Source organism: Alexandromys fortis, unplaced genomic scaffold (genome assembly GCF_014885135.2).
Source record: "Alexandromys fortis isolate MF-2015 unplaced genomic scaffold, M_Fortis_MF-2015_v1.1 scaffold_27, whole genome shotgun sequence".
Taxonomy (NCBI): Eukaryota; Metazoa; Chordata; class Mammalia; order Rodentia; family Cricetidae; genus Alexandromys; species Alexandromys fortis.
The window spans coordinates 2,153,021-2,171,165 of record NW_026067952.1 but is presented as its reverse complement, the minus strand read 5'-3'; the positions used below and the strand labels follow the sequence as shown (position 1 = coordinate 2,171,165).

At 50.6% G+C, this 18,145-nt stretch overlaps 1 protein-coding gene across 13 annotated transcripts in view; it reads right to left on the bottom strand.

The window, feature by feature from the left end:
- Zmynd8 (zinc finger MYND-type containing 8) overlaps positions 1-18,145 on the bottom strand; it is a 105,511-nt gene that overhangs the window by 12,007 nt on the left and 75,359 nt on the right. For 10 of the 13 annotated variants that reach the window (XM_050150788.1, XM_050150795.1, XM_050150791.1 and 7 more), the window contains 5 exons: positions 17,407-17,553; positions 12,001-12,150; positions 8,743-9,249; positions 3,803-4,207; positions 1,368-1,558 (listed from right to left, as the gene is read on the bottom strand). In XM_050150788.1, coding sequence (XP_050006745.1) covers positions 1,368-1,558; positions 3,803-4,207; positions 8,743-9,249; positions 12,001-12,150; positions 17,407-17,553 — 1,400 coding nt within the window. The remainder of the gene's footprint in view (positions 1-1,367; positions 1,559-3,802; positions 4,208-8,742; positions 9,250-12,000; positions 12,151-17,406; positions 17,554-18,145) is intronic. The other 3 variants (XM_050150798.1, XM_050150800.1, XM_050150799.1) reach the window with 1 other exon arrangement.

Sequence of the window (18,145 nt, the reverse complement as noted above, 5' to 3'; positions counted from 1 at the left end):
GAAGGAAGGAAGGAAGGAAACCCGGAGAAAGACTGTTCTCCACCCTTTTCACCTGCCCCTATAACTTGAACTACTTACCCACTAATTACTGAACACTCATTTCCTCATTAGTGAAAACACAAATTGTTCTTGCTCACACAGTAATTGACTAAATAGGAAAGTAGTTCTCATTAGCTATGAAATGGCCGGCAGCGATACATCCAATAAGCAGGCAACTGGCTAGCGCGCACTAGCTTGGCCCTGACGGACCAAGTACCTCCCTCCCCAGGCATCATTCCAGCCAATCACCAGTGCAGCTGGGACCCTGGGGGTCATCGTCACTTATCTACCTGCAGAGGTATCCATGATCATACAAGCCTTGGTCAGTTAAGAGGGACTGGATCAAGTTCACACACAGTGGGCAATCCTGCCGGCCAGGCCACCAGCAAGGACTGTGTCCTAGAGAGTGGATGGATGACTTGCGGGGAGGACCCAGGAAGCCCAGTCCCACCTGGTTCCTGGCACCTCACCTTGCTGGTACCACAATGAAGTCTCTCACTTTGGCTCTGCATGCCTTCTCCCAGCAAGCAGGCCCTCGGTCAGCTGTTCACAGGACAGTGTCTCACTCCGGTACTTTCACATCTGTCCTGAATGAGCAGCTGGAGATGCGGCGATACAGTGTGTCTGCATCGTAGGAACTTTAGACCCAGCCCTCTCGCAGTTAAGACTGGCCCGGTGCCCTGGCGGGGAAGTGTTTTCGCCAGGCTTCCAGGCTTTGCAAAGTTACAGAAGTCACAGGCCCTGAGGTTATATAAAACTGGGGAGAGACTTCCACAGATTCACCACCTACCGGGTGAGCGTCAGAGCCAGGGAGGTGACTTCTTCATCCTTGCCATCTTTGGAATGATGCAGCTAGGCCTGAATCACTCCCAGTCCTATTCCTAGCCCTTATAAACTCACAGGTCCACTAAGCAGGGATTGTTTCTCTGGTCTGTCATTGGTGGCCTTTTGTGGCATAAGCAGACATCTGTTCACATCTCCCCAGGAGAAGGCAAGAACTAACCTAAGGTGGGCAGGGGCACGGCAGCATAGCTGCAACCCCAGATGCTTAGCAAAGCCAGCCTCGGCTACAGAGGACCCTGTCCCAAGATAAAGAAGAACGACGCTGGGAATACAACTTGACGGTAGGATGCTTGCATGGTCTATTCTAAACCCTAGTTTGACCATTGTCAGCACACGGAAAAATAAGAAATAGATGAACTAACTCGAAACCCAAATGCAAGATCAGCCTTAGAGACCCTCCCGCCAGGCCAGCAACTTAGTCTTTGCGCAAAGCACCAAGGTCTTGGCCCCAAGAAGCCCACCACAGCCACGCACCACCCACTCACTTTGCTGGTGTACTTGGCAATATCTGCGGCCACGTCGGCTGAGGCGGTGGCGATGGGCAGGTCGGCATTGATGGCAGACGCCAGGGTGCTTGCGGAGCCGGAACTGCTGACCAGAGCTGCCGGCTGAGTGCTGGTCACCAGCGTGATGGTGGAAGTCGATGGGCTCTGGGTGACCTCCTTCTGCTGGACAGCTACAAAAGCAAAGGGTCCGGTCACCCTACCTATGTGAGGAAGCGCACCCCAGCACACAGCAGGGGTAAGAAGGGGAACTCTTCACGTGACCAATGCCAGGTTTTGAGCTACGAACGTCAATGTCTCACCTTGACCAAGCTGGAGCCAGACTCTTTGGCACTCTTTGCTCAAGTAGGCCCTAACCTTGAATTATGAAGTCTTGAGTGAATGCAAAACAAACACTGAGAGCTCAAGGCGGTACAGTTTAGGTGATTTAATCCAGCCTCGAAAAGCCAGGTTACCAAAACACACACAGGTGGACACAGCCAATGTCTGAAGATACAGGGCCACAGTCTCCCCATCTCTATGCGATGGTAAGAGTCTGGCCGCTCATGGGCAAAACCAGACCGCTTCACACACAAACCCTTCCGCTCTCATTACAATGTTTAAATTCCCTTTCTCTCAGTTGCTCCCTGCCAGCTACCCCTGCACAGGTCCTGCTGGGCTCCTTTCTCACGGGGACAGTACCGGGTTCTATTAGTTAAAGTCACTCCCCACCACTTTCACTGAGGGGAGGAATATTCCTTCACTTGTTAAAATCTCAGTCATTGACCCTTTTGGAGGTTTGCAGTTTGGGGAACTGAACCCAGGGCCTTGGGCACACTGGGTAGGCATTCTAAGTCTAAACTGCACCCATGACTTCCAAAGTCCAACAACACAGTAGTCATTAAAATCAACACTGACCACTCTATGAGGTGGCAAAACAGGATCACAGCTCGCTGAAGTCAGTCCCTGCCACTGTGGCTAGAAGTGTGGTATGCCATGGGTGATTAAAACCAATGCTTAGCCATATTGATGAACGGGCGGTGCAGGAGTGCTTTACCAGTCAAAGTGTGGCCCAGCTGACCACAAGGCCTGTGGTAGAGTCTGTTGTCCCAGACAGAGTACTGCCAATTAAAACCAGCCCTTACTAGCTGAAATAAACTTTATACCAAATCCAACACAGGACCCACTGACTATCTGAAAGCTGAGGACTGTACTGCCACCTGGTCTGAGTGCTATGCCCACCTATCCCACTGGCAGGGGCATCCTTTATAGAGACAGAATCCAACAAGGGGTGGTCCCAATCTCAAGCTGGCTCCACAAGCTTCTATGCCCAGCATCAACCTAGCTCAGGCTTTCTCCACCCAAGCAGTCGTGAATTCCTGTAGGTATCCCTGGGATGGGCCTCACACCAGTTAGGTGACGTTTTCTCACTGGAGCGAGCTTGGAGGGGGAGGGGGCGGGGCATCGGAAAAAGGGTGGGTGTGGAGGAAGTTCCTCTCCCCGAAGAAACCTAGCCCAAATTATTGCTCCCAAATCTGGGTTCACTGATGCTGTCCAGACGCACAAAATGGGTTTAGCCCATCAGCTGTAGGCCAGGGATAGGCCTCCAGCACTGAGGGGAGAGTCGGCCGTGCAGCTGTGGTTGCAGTGAGGCTTGCTCACCTTTTACACGGAACGGAGCACTAGTTTCTTTAAAGGAACCTTCGTCACCTACCCACTTCACATACTCTACAAACTGTCCCCCAAAAGGAGTAGGGGTTCATTCACACTCACAAGACATATTACACAAAGATATATTCATTGCAGCATAGCTTATACTGGGGAAAAACCTGAACACATTCTAAATGTCTACTAGCAGGGGGATGTTTTCAATAAATCCAGGAATACTATGCAGCAGTCCAAAAGAGTAAGACACAGACAGACCTCTAAAACATGCTGATGGGTGGGAGGGGAGAAAAAAAAAAATCAAGAATGGTACCATTTTTGCTTTAAAAAAAAAAAAGGAAAAGAAAGTAATATTTAATGGTATAATAGTATATGATGTAAAAACGTATGTATATGCATGCACTGGGAAAGGATATTCACAATTACTCATGATCGTCACAGAAGGGTGAGCAATGACATGGACAGTGAATGGGCCCACGTTTATCATTTAAGGTTCTACATGCGTATTCTGTCCCTCTGTAAGGAGACTTGTGTATCGTTTATAAAATGGAAAAATAAACATCTGAAATAAAACAAAAATCCAAGTGAATAGTAAATAGCAAGCCAGTTTTTTTTTTTTAAAAAAAATAATAATAATACCATATGAGATGGCTAAGGCCCGCAATGACCATGGCACACAGGAATCAGGGAAAAAAATTAAATGGGTGGTTTGTCTCCTGTTGATGTGGCAAAAAGGGGGTGGGTGCCACAGAGAACAGAAGGGGGCGAGGTACCTTTCACAGCCTGTCTGGTCTGATATCTTGTCCCCTGGGAAGAGTGAGGTTGCTGCTGCTGGCTCTGCTGTTGGCTCTGCTGCTGCTGCTGCTGTTGCTGCTGCTGCTGCTGGCGTTGTATCTTCTGCATATGCCACCTTTGGGAGGACGTTTGAAACTTACTTGATGAGTTCCACACGACCCGCTGCACGGCCGGGGCAGTCTCCTTCGGTAACAGCGGCCTCTGCTTCTTCACTGGGCTTCCTGTGACGGCGGTGGCTGGTGCGGTGACTGTGACGGTCGACATTGTGCTGGTGGTGGCGGCCACCGTGACGCCAGCCGCGGGGGCTTGGGTGGCTGAGCGGGTGAGCACTGGCGTCTCTGGGGGAGACTGGTTGCCAGCTGTGGTAGACTGTGGCGGTTTACCTATAGACGCGGCCAGGCCGGCAGGGAAACAAGCAGAAACTGGATTGGACTTATGAGCCCGGACTTCACTCCACGGGCCAGTTCTGGGTCAAACCCAGTGTAGGCAGATGACTGAAGGAATTCAGAATGCCCCTTGGAGGCCCAAGGACAAGCACACCCTCCCTCAGATCAAGGCGTGGTGAGTCTTCTAGGGGAAGAAAAGAGAGCAAGACCCAGCCCCCTTTGGAGCAATAACCCGTGGTCCAACTGTGGACAACAGGGAGAGCCCAGCCCAGGAGCAGTCCGCCAGAGAAACCCTTGGGCTAGAAAACTAACAGGGTGTGGACTCCAAAGACTAGATGGCCCTGATTGTCAACTGTAAAAAAACAATCTACTTTCATCCTAGACAAAGTCTCTGGGAGAGACATTTAACATTGGAATTCAGGGCTGGAGAGATGGCTCAGGTTAAGAGCACTGGCTGCTCTTCCAGAGGTCCTGAGTTCAATTCCCAGCAACCACATGGTGGCTCACAGCCATCTAGAATGAGATCTGGTGCCCTCTTCTGGTATACATGGAAGGAATGTTGTATAATGGAAGGAATGTTGTATACATAATAAATAAATCGCTGGGCAGTGGTGGCGCACGCCTTTAATCCCAGCACTCAGGAGGCAGAGGCAAACGGATCTCTGTGAGTTTGAGACCAGCCTGGTCTACAAGAGCTAGTTCCAGGGCAGGCTCCAAAACCACAGAGAAACCCTGGGGGTGGGGGTTGGGAACCATAATAAATAAATCTTTAAAAAAAAAAAAAAAAAAAAAAACAATGGAATTCAGCCCCAGGCCTGAGAACTTTCCCTCAACACATTCAGCCTGAACTTAAAGCCCACTTTGAGCTTGCACTGAGCTGTTTCTGCCATGGCCTTCCATGGGTAGCACACAATAGTAGATTTCCTATCCTGTAATGACTATTGACTTGACTAAGTTTAAGCTTAAACAGATTTTTTTGAAGAGTTGCTTTTAAAGCATTGTGTCAGGGGCTACGGATGCAGCTCACGGAAGGACACCAACCATCTGTGTTCACCTGGACTTAATGACATAGGTCAGGAGGTGGACAAAAACTGGGAGCAGGATGGGAGGGTCAGCACAATGGGAAGTCAGTGGAGAAGCTTCTGGAAAATGGGTCAGAGCTAGGGTTCTGAGCTCATTTACGAAGGGGACCCGGCAATAGCAGAGGTGTCGGCTTGCACTCCACTCTACCCAGGGTACTCAGAAAACACAACTAAGGTGGGGGGTTGCCATCATAGCCCATACTCCTTGGCATTTCGTGAGGATGAAGCTTGTCCTTTTAGGCTCAGGTCACCCCAAAAAACACGTAGGTTATTCCAGACAGGACCTAGAGCAGGCTTTCGGGTTCTCTGAGGAGATGGTTTCCTGTCTGGTGAGCACCGAGCTCCTCTGGAAACCAGTGTTCAGTCAAGCTGATGAGGAAGCCGCGGGGTCCAGCTGGCCCTCTTGGCTGACCTGACCTACACCACACACAGCCCGTCTGCCCTAGGTCCAGAAGCAACTCTGAACTTGGCCAGATGTAGTGCCCAGCAAGAAATCCAACATGAAGAAACTGCTACCTGTGGTGGACTGTGTTTCTGCCAGAGACATAAATGTTATTATCACTGCTACTAGCTAGCCTGGCTCACTTTTATGGGCTCAAAAAAAAAAAAAAAAAAAAAAAAAAGTCAGCTCTTCTCTCAGGTTTTTGAGGTACATCTACTTGCTAGCAGTCTCTTCCCAAAGGAAAACTGTAGCAGAGACAAGAGCTCAGGCCAAGTGTGCTCTGGGAGAGTTTCCTCAGGCTACGGCTTGGGACTATCAAGAGTACAGAAATTTCCTCAAGGGGAACAAATTTCAGGAATTTCTTCAATAGTTTCTTCAATGGGGAGAATCTGGGTGTTTGGGGTGGGGTGGTTAGATAGCTGTGGGGAATTTGTTTGTCCCTTGAGAGCCCAGAGTGCAGAATGACCACTCTAAAGAAATGCAGATTGCCTAGTAGCCCCTTTAAATGAATGAGCCAGAGGTCAGAGCTTTGCATTTATAAGGAGGAACTAATGGCCCTGTGAGGACTGAAACGCCCTCAGTGGTGGGTAGTCAGGGAGTTCCCGGGGGGTGAGCACTGGGTCTTCATCTGCCTCTACACCAACTCCGGGGTGGAAGAGTGGCTGCGGTCCAGGAAGCTCTTCACTTCAGGACCAGAACAGGGCTGTAGACTCACTGGTAGAGCCGCCTCCGACAAAGAGGATCCACCTTACATCTGTCAAGCGTGGGGCACCATGGGGACTCTGGTTTACAGAAGTAAGTTTTTAAGTCTTGGAAAGCTGTTCTGATAGTGTTTGTATCCTAGAACTGCCATTATCGGTCTTCTACCTTCCACTAAGGGTTTTCTGGGTCTACAGAAGTTTCCCCCTTTAATCCCAGCACTCGGGAGGCAGAGGCAGGCAGATCTCTGTGAGTTCGAGGCCAGCCTGGTTTACAAGAGCTAGTTCCAGGACAGGCACCAAAAACTACAGAGAAACCTTGTCTCTAAAACTCAAAAACAAACAAACAAACAAAAAACAAAAGTTTCCCTTAGACATGAAAACCAGGAATAGTTCTGCTAGAATGATTTTGATCTTTTAAAAGTATGAACTCTCTTAGAAACTATGCTTCCCTTTTTGCTTTCACTGCTAGGAAGCTCACAACCAAAATGGAAACTCTTGTTTTGTTTAAGACAGGGTCTGAGGAGCCAAGGGTGACCTTGGACTCCTAATTCTCCTGCCACTATCTCCAAGTGCTGGGATTAAAAGTTTGTATCACCAGGCCTATGTAAGTACATATTTGCATATAAAACCTTTCCCCCAAAAGCCAGGGCAGAAGGCAAGTCAATCAAAAGGTGTATTTCGGGGCTGGAAAGATGACTCAGTGGGTAAAGACACTTGCCACCACGAATAATGACATAAGTTGTTCTCTGACTCACACACACACACACACACACCTTTCAAAAAGAATGGGAGATTCTCCGGGTCACAGAGCACAATCCTCACATGGAGGAAGCTACGCCTACTGAGCAGTAACCGGTATTCTCTACCTCCTTCCCACCCCAGATAGACTTCCAAGGGCTTCAACAGGCCTAAGCATTAGCTCGAGCATGCTCTGCCTTCTCCACCTTGCTCCTCCCCAAAGGTATCTCATTCTCCCTTCCTGGGTCAGCCTTGAACTCACAGATCTGCCTGCCTCTGCCTTCCAAGTGCTGGGATTAAAGGCGCGCGCCACCACTACTGGGCTCTCTCTTCTTTGGTCAATAAATCTGTCTTGATTAAGAGCTGAGGTTCCAAGCTGCCCAGTTGGGCACCCCACAGAGAAAAGGTTCTCGGGCACAGCAAGACAACAGGGGCCACCAGGCTACAAGAATGTGGGGGAACACAGATTCATACTTTGCTCCTGGGTTACAATGAGAAATTGGCTCCTGTCAGAAACTAAGCACAGTCTAAAATGACACCTAGCTAGCTGTCCCTTAACAAAGACACCCAGCTTGGCGGCTACCCTGTAAGGTGTACTTAAGTGATGTCATTCTGGGCCCTGGCTAAATGCTGTTGTTGGAGTGTTCTGGCCACCCACCTGCCCAGCCAAAACCTTGCTGTTGCTCAAGCCCTTCTGGAGAGGTTGCCAGCATGCAGACAGCAGAGGGTGCTTGCCTATGGTGCTCATCACAATAGCAACAAGCCAGAAAAGATTCGGGCTACGGTCCTCGGGCAGAAGGTTTTGCCCACTAGGAAAAGGCATGTTTGATGGGCAAGTGCTCCTGCCATCTAGTGGCTAAAGGCCAGAGTTGCACCTAGACCACTTCCAGTGCAAAAGACAAAGAATTACTGTGAATCCCAGAGCTTGGGTACACAGAACAGACTGTCCAGTGGGTGCCAACTAAGGTCTCTTTCATTTTCAATGCCCCAAGAAGCCTTGGTACCATGACTAATGGATTCCTCTCCTAAGAAGAAAATACACATGCAGGGCACGAGAAGAAGAGAATCTGAATCTAGATCTTTCTACTGAGAGCCTTGACCGCTAAGCCCAACCAATGCAAGTAGCTCAGACAGGTTCTAAGGCCATAGGTTCAAGCAACAGCACCTTTAAAATTGGGCTTAGTGGCCTGTCACATGGGGCGGGGTAGAGGCCGAAGAATCCAAAGCTCAAGGTCATCCTTGGCTATATAATTCAAGGTCAAATTGAACTATATAAGGCTAAGATGAACTTCACAAGAAGCAGCTACGAGTGGACAGTGGGCTCTTCTGTCTTGTGTTGAGGATGGAGCAGACCCACGTGCAGGTTGTGCATGGCTCTGGCTGTACCAGCTGGGGACTGAGATACTCCCTGCCACACTGGACTTCGCAACCATGCAAACTCAAAGTGTAATATATAATAGTTCAATGGTAGAGCACTCGGCCACCACACACAAGGTCCTGAGTTCGATCCTCACACACCAACAAACACTGAACAAAAGTCACCATCTGGGGACTTTGTAGGTGACTTACCATCCTGCTTAGGTGATGGTACCTTGGGCTCCTTCTTGTTTTTGCGACCCTCCCGCCCAGAAGGATCTTCTCCTAAGTCTATGACAAGTTCACTCTCGGAGTCGGAGTCCAAGCCCAAATGCACTGTGGGGGAATCCGTGTCGTCTTTCCCCTTCAGCTTGTCCTTTGTAGGGTGAGGCGAAGGCTTTGCCTTCTCTGAGTCCTTCTCGGGCTCAGGGCTGGCCTTGTCCTTGGCTGGTGCAGGCTCGGCCTTCTCACTGGCTGGCGAGTTACTCTTCGCTTCCTCTTTGACCTCCACCGGGTTTGCGGGTTTGGGCTTTTTTTTAACGGCAGGGGCCTCTTTGTCCATCCGACTCCCCTCTTTTTCCTCAGGGTCCTCCGGCTCATTCTTGGGCTTCTGTTCCTCGTCGCTGACATACTCACTGTCGCTGCTCTCTGACTTTTCGGAGTCCTCTGAATCGCTGTGCTCCACAGCCGTGTAAACGTCCTCGGAGATCTCATTTATGCCTGAGGTAGAAAAGAAAACACAACTGAGCCATGCCATAAAGACAGGAGGGAAACACACACCTGCATTTCAAGTGGCAACACCATCTTGGTGGGGGCAACAAGGAAGAGGACTTGCGGGGTGATCAAGACCCAAAGAAAGTAAGGGGGGACCGAAGGATGGCCAGGTTTAAGTTCAGTCTACAACTCTGTGCAGAGGTATGAGGGCCCAGAGACGCCAAGCATCTAGTCACAAAGAAAATCCACTGGGAAGCAAACAAGCCCGGGATCCTGACCAAGCACTCCTATGAAGTGTGGACAGGCAGGCTTCTACCTGTGTCCAGGGCTCCAGAAGGTCAGAGCCTCAGTGTGGTAGTGTGGCGGCCACGTGCTCAGCCCATGCTCAGCCCGTCTGCCCTCACACTTCCCATCTGGGCAGCACTGGTTTGCCTGTATGCATTGTCTTTTTGCCTTTTTAAAAAAAATTAAACTTCTCTCCCCGGGTCACAAGGGAAGAATTTCCACATAGGCCTCAAGGTGGTGGCTTCTGTGCAAAGAGCACAGGAACCAGCCTTTCGGGGATGCTGGGATGTGAGGAGCAAGCAGCAGTTGGCAAGGGCAGAATCTGCTGCACCTCTTAGTGGGGGCAGGTCTCCAGATGACTGGGTGCCCAGGCCTCCGGCTGGCTCCCTGAGCTGCGCCAGAGCCTCAAGGGCTCATCTGAACGCATTGTCCCCTCTGCTCACAAAGGGGGCAAGAGGAAAGTACACCTGTGCATGTCTCCCAGCTAAGGAGACAGAACAGCAGATGTCACGAAGACCTGATGCATCCTTCCAGCTCAGGCAGGAGGTAAACAAGGACAAATAAACCCAAAAGAATGAAAAAACAATCAATTCTTCATACCACCTTCACCCCAGTGCAACGGCCCGCTCTCTGCCATGATCTGTACACATTAAAGAAAAACTCAGGAAGGACAAGGGCCATGCAGAGTCAGGACAAAGATGGGTGGTCAAGAGAATCGCTGGGGTGTGGTATCTGCCTCCCCCAGGGTCCAACAACCATGCAGACATGAGGTCTGGAATGACTACAGTCAGAGGCTTGTGCTACTGGTAGGTAAGCATTGGGGACAGGGGACAGGAGCTGTTAGCTATGGGACCTTGGGAAAATGAGCTGCTTTTAAGCCTCAGAGTTTTCATCTGTTAAGATGGAGCTGAGGATTATTATACAGCTCCCAGAATAACCCAGACTCGGCTCAGCAGAGTGTGGTAGGTCCGGGAGGGGGTTGGTAAATGAAGGACGGAAAAGGTTTTTTATAATTGTTTTTATTGCACTATACATCTTTCTCCCCTCCCTTCAGGAGGAAAATTCTTGCTAGCAATGATCGAGCTTTATGGAAGGCTGCAGGCGACACCAGAATGGCTGACCGCAGTCCCCACCTGTCAAGTGTTCTCAATGGGACCAGGACCCTAACAGGGAGAGCCATGCTGCTGGCAGGAGACACCTTAACAGGGACCCTCGTACCATCTCACTACTGAAACAGTGGTCCCCGAGAAACTGTCATTTCCCCCAGTGACTTCATGAAGGTAAGGCAGATGCCTGACACCAACCAGAGGGACTTGTGTATGGGAAAGGGATTTCACACCGTTCTGACAGCAGGCCGGGATACCTCACAAGAGCTGAGACAATGATGGGTCACTAATGGGAGGATCTTATCTTCATCAGGACTGCTTAGGTACGCAAACTTCTGACCTTCTAGTTAAACCTAAATGTCCTATCTAGGATCTCTTTTATTTGTTCCTCTTCCCGGTGCAGCCCTTCTCTGCTTGTCACTATTATTCATTTCCTTAGGAGACAGGGGTCAATCTCTCAAGAGCCAGAGATTTGATCCTAAAAAGCCTAGAACTCAGTGATATCCCCAGACAATTCTAATTACAGCTCCCTTCTCACTGAAGGACCCAGGGCACCCACTGACACCCAAGACCCCACCTCAGGATGACCCTTGCTCCTGGGGCCTACTACCCATCGCTCTTCCTCAGTCCCCCCAGATTAATTCGCTACCTCAATCAGTATTCCAGAACATAAGCTATGTATATGAAGCCTGGCTTCCATGGAGAAGGCAAATCCCTGTAAAAGGATCGCTCCATTTAGAGGCTTCCGTAGAGGGCAGGGCCCACCACCCAAGGTCCCCTCTTTGGGACAAGAAAGAAGGAAGCCAGCCAACAAAAAAAAAAAAAAAAAAATAGAGAGAGAGACTTCCAGAAGATGAGATGGGAGCCGGGCGGTGGTGGCGCACGCCTTTAATCCCAGCACTCGGGAGGCAGAGGCAGGCGGATCTCTGTTAAGTTCAAAGCCAGCCTGGTCTACAAGAGCTAGTTCCAGGACAGGCTCCAAAACCACAGAAAAACCCTGTCTCGAAAAACCAAAAAAAAAAAAGAAGAAGAAGAAGAGATGGGAGTGCACACCTGGAGGAGAGGGTTAGGCATTATAAGACTCATTCAAGAGCAATGTTGTGACATCACTGAGTTTGGGGAAAACGGGTACTTTCACTGCACCTGAGGTTCCCGGGCTACCTCAGGCAGAATTCCGAAGGCCCTCTTGGAAAACCAACTAGCAAATCTGAAATAATTCCGGCATAGAAACGCAGTGAATTACAACTAGAAAAAAGACAGAGGCCCCCAGCAGCTGGTGAGATCGCAGCAAGCCGCGCCTTCTATCCAGGTGCATCTCCGAGAGAGAATGGTGCCCACAGCGCAGGCAGGCAGGCAGGGGACGCACCTAGTTGTGCTTTGCAGCTCTCTATGGTCTTGTCCAGGTTGAGCTGGAACCGGCTTCGAATCTGCCGCTTGGGAGAGATGAGAGGGACGGGGGCCGACTGCTGGACCGACTCGCTGAGCTCCTTCAAGTCCATCTCGGCTTTGCTTCGATCTGGAAGACACCACCACATCCTCGTCAGAACAGGCACCAGGGGAACAGCAAGCATCACCAGCACTCAGGTGAGCAGGGTGGTAAGCGTGTTCTTATCATTCAACCACAACAGTATACCCAGCTGCCCAGAGACCAGGAGGGCGCAGGCGCAAGGTAACAGGAAGCACATGGCAGGCTTACTTCCTCCCCCAGAACGATTTTTGAGTCTAATCCCAGCTTGGTGGTAACACTTGTGATCTCAGCTGCATAGAGAAAGCTGCTAACAATCTATCCAATCTCAAAACAAGAGGGAAACACCTGCCTGGCCAGAGCATGGAGGCAGCTTCCCTATAGCGAGAGGCATGGCGCCCCCAGAGGACACCGTGAGCATGGATCACTGCAGTCTTTCACTCCCAGGCCAACTGAGGCTTGAACAAAGACGGGAATTAGGGGACATGCCCTTTCTAGCTCTGCTGCCAGCACCCGAGGCAGGCGGAGAGAGGCAGAGGCTGGCTCTCGTGGTACTGACCTGGGCCAAAAGGTCTTCTCAAGTAAGAACCGGAGTTCCTCGGCCTGACACTCAGTCCTGGTTACCTCAGCCAAGGGCTGGCTGTACAACCAGCTAGACCAGGTTCCTAAGGCCAGTGACTTCACTGTTTGAATTGTTTCCTACTTCTCTGCAGTGCCCAGCACTACGGAAGAGGAGAGGGGGAAGTGGAGGTGGCGGTGGAGGTTCAGAATAGAGGGAAGACCTGCAGGTGGAGCTCAAAGTCCTTCCTGGCCTGCTCCCCACACCACCCCCTCGAGCTGATTCCAGACTTGGGTCAGAATCCCATCAGCGATAGAGCCACTTCCCGCTGGCTCTGCATTTCCTTCATGCTACCACAGGGCCTCCGCTGCTATTACAGGCCATCCAGAAGGGACCAGAGAGAGCTGGACAAGAAGGGCTCTCACAAGGCCTTCTCCACCAGTTCCTCTTTGGTTCTGACCTGAGCCACCCCCTCCCCATAGCACAGCATTCTCTAACAACAGGCAGCTCCCAAAAGCCCCTGCCAACAAGAAGCCCCAAACAGCTCCAATTCATGCATCATCCCAATGAAGGACCCGCTCTGTGAGATGACCCCCCCACACACATACACACACGCGCACGTCAAGGTCCCCGAAGGAAGGGAAGGAACGGAATATTCTCATAGCAAGAGTAGATGCCACCTTTGAACGTCAAGACAAGGGGCCCGCGGGTCTGTGTGGGCACAGGTGTTCTTGAGAGCATCCAGGATTAGCTGGAATCATCTGGGAGGGATTTGGAAGGAGCAAGTCCTGCCTGCAGGTCTCCCCTTGCTTTCTGGACCTAGCATCGGTCTTTATGGCCTCCTCTACACATGTTCTTAAGAGCAAACACAGAAGGCATGCTTCAGGGGGCTTCCAGGAAGGGAGCGGTCATTTAATCTACCAGGAACGAAAAGGAAAACTACTTCCTGACACCCACTTTTGGCTCCAAGCATCTGAAGCATTCATTACCACAGGTGGCTCAGAGGAGGCTCAGGGTTGCGTGGCCCTATCTTTGGCCCTATCTTCTCTGTGAGGAGACAGCTGGCTTGACAGTATAAAAGCTCTCCTTAACTTTACCCTGAGGCAGGTGGGTTGTGAGTTCAAGGCCAGCCTGACCTACACAGCAAACAGGGCAGCCTAGACTACTGTGTGAGCCTATGTCTCAAAGACTAAACACGGTAATATTACAATGCAAAATACCCCCTGCATTTTACAAAATTAGGCTTCCCTGGCCAACAAATTATTATTATATTTATCCAAACTATTATTATTCATCTCGTGCATCAGGGCTGTGGGGGCGGTCAGGCCTAAGATCAGGCTTCTGGGGACATAAGCCAAACAATCCGGGAGTGATGGCTAGATTTGAACTCTTGCCTCTCCTTTGTGGGGTGAAAGCAGCAAGCAGTCTCCCTCATCGCAGGGATGTCCACCACTGCCCTTCTATACCGGGAGGAACTCCAGCTCCCTGCTCGCTGCCAGCATTTTAAACATTTCAGACATAAAGACAGATTCGGCTATAAATGGAAACCAGGGAGGAAAAATAGCCAGTCTAGAGACAGAAAGGCACAGTCCTCCCTGTCTGCGAGGGAGCATGAAGCCGAGCAACTTCACAGGGCAACTTGGCAACTATCTCCAAATGTCAAGCCCATGAGGCCTGTGGATTTCCCTCCCGCATGGGCAGCAATGTCTTCATCACAGCTATTTTCAGTATCAAATGGACAACAACCTCATATCTGTTCGGAAGGATGGAGGCTCCAGATTACCCACAACTGGGGTTAAGATAAACACATGCTAAAGCCAGCAGAGGCAGATTCCTATGCTGGCATTAATAGACAGCCTCTTCTGAGGAAAGGAAGCCAGGGGTACAGCCAAGGAGTGTGGGGAAGAAGGGACAGGATGGGACCGTGAATACAGACACATTGCCACTGAACAAAGGGCTCAGGAAAGTCACAGTGGTGGGGTGACTGCCCTACTGGTTCAGGAATAATAAGAACCCTAGCCCCAGCCTGACCCCCAGTCAGGGACACCCACATTCTAGAGAACAAATATTGCCTTAGAACCGAGAACCAAAGGTACAGACACAGAGGAGATGGGAAGCAGGGGAAAGGGAAGGAGAGGGAGGCGCCAGCAGCGCTACAAACACACAAGGCAGCGTCAAGAGTGCCAACCAGCTGGGCCGCTTCCCTCAGTGATGGTGAGAACAAGCAGGAGGGTCAAAAGTTCAAGGCCTGCCTTGGTTTCAGGTCAGGCCGAGCTATATGAATACCTGTCTCAAAAAAAAAAAAAAAAAAAAAAAAAAAAAAAAAAAAAAAAAAAAAAAAAAANAAAACAAAAACAAAAAAAAAAAAAAAAACAAACAAAAGGCCCAGCAAAAGAACTCAACAGTCAAAGGCACCCGCCACCAATCTGACAATCTGCATTCTGGCTCTGGGACCTGAACGGTGGAGAGAACAATTCCCCAAGCTAGCCTGGACCTCCACACCTCCACACGGGCAATGGAAAAAGAGTATGAAAGAGAAGAAACAGGGAGAGAGAGGCCCTTAATCCCAGCCCTCAAGAGACAGAAGCGGGCAGAGGTCGAGGCCAGCCAAGGCCTCAAAAAGAAAGAGACAGAAAGAAATAAAATAATGCACTCCAAATTTGGAGTCAAACCCAGGCAACTGCTGGCCTGCCTCACACTTCCCTAGGGCGGCTCTCTCCCTGAGCTCTTTTTAATAGAGACCTGCTTTGTTGGGCAATGATCTCACCATCAGCCTCCAGCGCTCGGGATCACGTGTCACACGGGCAGACAACTAATACAGCATTGCCCCTTCAACCTTCCCACCCACAGACCACAGACCGTGCTCTCCTGGATCCCCAGCAGAGCCTCGCTGTGAGACTGAGATTCCACCCCAGGAACCCAGCCGTGTACCCAATGTTCTCGCCCCCACAGGCTAAGATGAGACGTGTACCCCAGAAGGAATTATGGGGGAAGATGGGACAGAAGTCATGGCTTCCCAGGAGCCACGTTTGCACCACCCACCCATCAAGCCAAGCTTCAAAGACCCACGGTGTCGCTAGGATGCCCAGGGGCCCCCAGTTCACAGGAGGAGCTGTTCTTGCCAGGCATGACTGGCAGAGAGGAAATGTCGCCGTGAGAACGCCTCTGCTCGGCGCTTCTGTTCAGAGCATGCAGGTGGGAGGCGGCCCCGAAAAAAGAAACCACATTTCCTAGAACAAATGTCCCCGAGACAGCAAGTGGCTCCCTTCTGAATCAAGTGAGGAGCCAGCTGGGGGTTCTGGGTGGAATCTTAGAAGGACCTTGACTGTCCCCCAGTCAGGCTGCAAATGGGTGGTGACAAAGAGGATTGCCCCTGTCACCCCGGGAACCCACACCACCTATTCGGGTCTTTGTGCTACCATCTGCAACAGCACTGCAGGTGGCATGTGCCTGGAGGGTGGGGGATGCCATGAACTCACACAGTGCTGCACACAGGTGGCCTCCTTCCCCCCCAGGAAATGTTCTGTCCAAGTTCACTGGAGCATCACAAACCCCTGGAGATATTTCCTCTCAGTGCCCTCCTGCCCCCTGCTCTACCTTAACTGGTTCATACCTGCTCCAGGGGCCGAGGGCACTAGCTCCTTCTGAACACTCTAACTCCAGCTCTCAACCTCAACATCCACTGGGGCTGTGGGTCTCTGTGCCAAGGTCCTCAATAGGAATGGATACTTAGTTGCACCTCCAGCCTCCGACCACAAGGTGGCAGCATTCAATTACTCAGCAAAACATGGAAGCTTAGAGGCCCCATCAGACTATTTTATAGACTCCCCCTCCCAATCTCACATTTTGCCCCTTGCTCCCTGGGATGTATGCTGGCCACCCAGTTATATAGAAAATTAACAGCAAGCTGGGACTACAGGGGTAAATCCAATCCTCCCCTCTCTTCCCCACTCTGTCTCATACCACACCAACTGGAGCCAGGCCCAGTGGCACATGCCTATAATCAACACTTGGAGCGGTAAAGACAGGAGTCTCTTGAGATCCGGGGCAGGCCTGAGCTAGGGCAAGTTCAAGGGCAGCTGCACTACACAGTCAAACCTTGTCCCAAAAAGCCAAGGAACTGCTCAGAGGTAGATCGCTCAGCTATCACGCACAAAGAACTAGGTCTGACCTCTAACAATGCAGAGAAATAAAACAGCCAATGGAAGGCCAGTGGGAATAAAAGCCAGTAATTCAGGAGGTAAAATTAACATTATTAAAAAGCCAAGGAGTCAGAGAGATGGCTCAGGGTTAAGGGCAACAGATCCTGGTTGGGTTCCCAGCACTGACATGGCCACTTACAGCCATCTGTAACTCCAGCTCCAGGGGACCCTGATGCCTTCTGGCCTCTACAGGAACTGAGCTACCATACTCATAAGACCGTAAGCAGAAGAAGAATTAATGAAACTTATCAGAATACCTACCCAGAAATGGTAAGACTCACGAAACTTGGCGTCAGTCATGTGTATTTTAACAGGAGAAAACTGGTTTACACAGATCACTTGTAAAGACAGGCCCAGGATAATTTGTGGCAAAACACCTTTGGATGCCAACAGGCCTCTCAGGAAAACCTTCACCCTGTTCCTCCAGCTCACCCCTCGCCTCTGATTCACCGAAGCTATTACACTTCAATGGCCAAGAACCACTCACAGGAGGGCAAAGTGTAGAAGCAGTCACTGCCACCAAACACACACACACACGCCACTGACCCAGGTTCAGGTTCAGGATGCTCCCGGTGGTAGACGTCTTGTCTGTCTTCGTCATGATGGGCGTCGGTGCCGGTGCTTGCGGAGAGAAAGGCTTCGGGCTGCCAGACAGACTCCCTGCTTGCCCCGTTTTTGTGGAGGCTGGGGAAGCTGGAAAAGCATGTCATGGTTAGAAGCCAGCTTCACAAATAGGTAAAGCAGCAAAGCTCACAGGTTCTGGGCTGAGGGCAGGAGAGAAGGCACAAGGTGTTCTTCAAGGGTGTCCTGGGTAAGATCCAGTAGGGAGAGTCACCATGAACTGCCAGCAAAGGGCTGTCACCAAACAACAGGGTGACTGAGCCAGGCAGCCTATTAAACACAAAGCAGCTAAATTACCCCTGAAATGCCTTGGCCCATTGATGGGTATAAATCTCAGTGACCAGGGCAAGCCCCTCACCAAGACCACAGGTCAGGACCAGGCATTAGAGGGAATTTGAGGGGCTACCCAGCAGTCTACATGTGCCACTGGCCAAGCCCTAGGGAGTTCTAGCCCCTGGCTCAAGGTTTCTGAGGATGCACAAAAGAAAGTTGAGTACCAGATGATGGGAGGAAGAGAGGTATTGGCAAATTCTCCTCTTCCTTGTGCGGCTCAAATTCCTACAGGAAGGACAGACCCTGAACCAAACGTCTGAGACTTTTAAACTTACTTTCAAATGGTTTCCTTCTTCTTCTTCTTCTTTTTTTTTTTTTTTTTTTTTTTTTT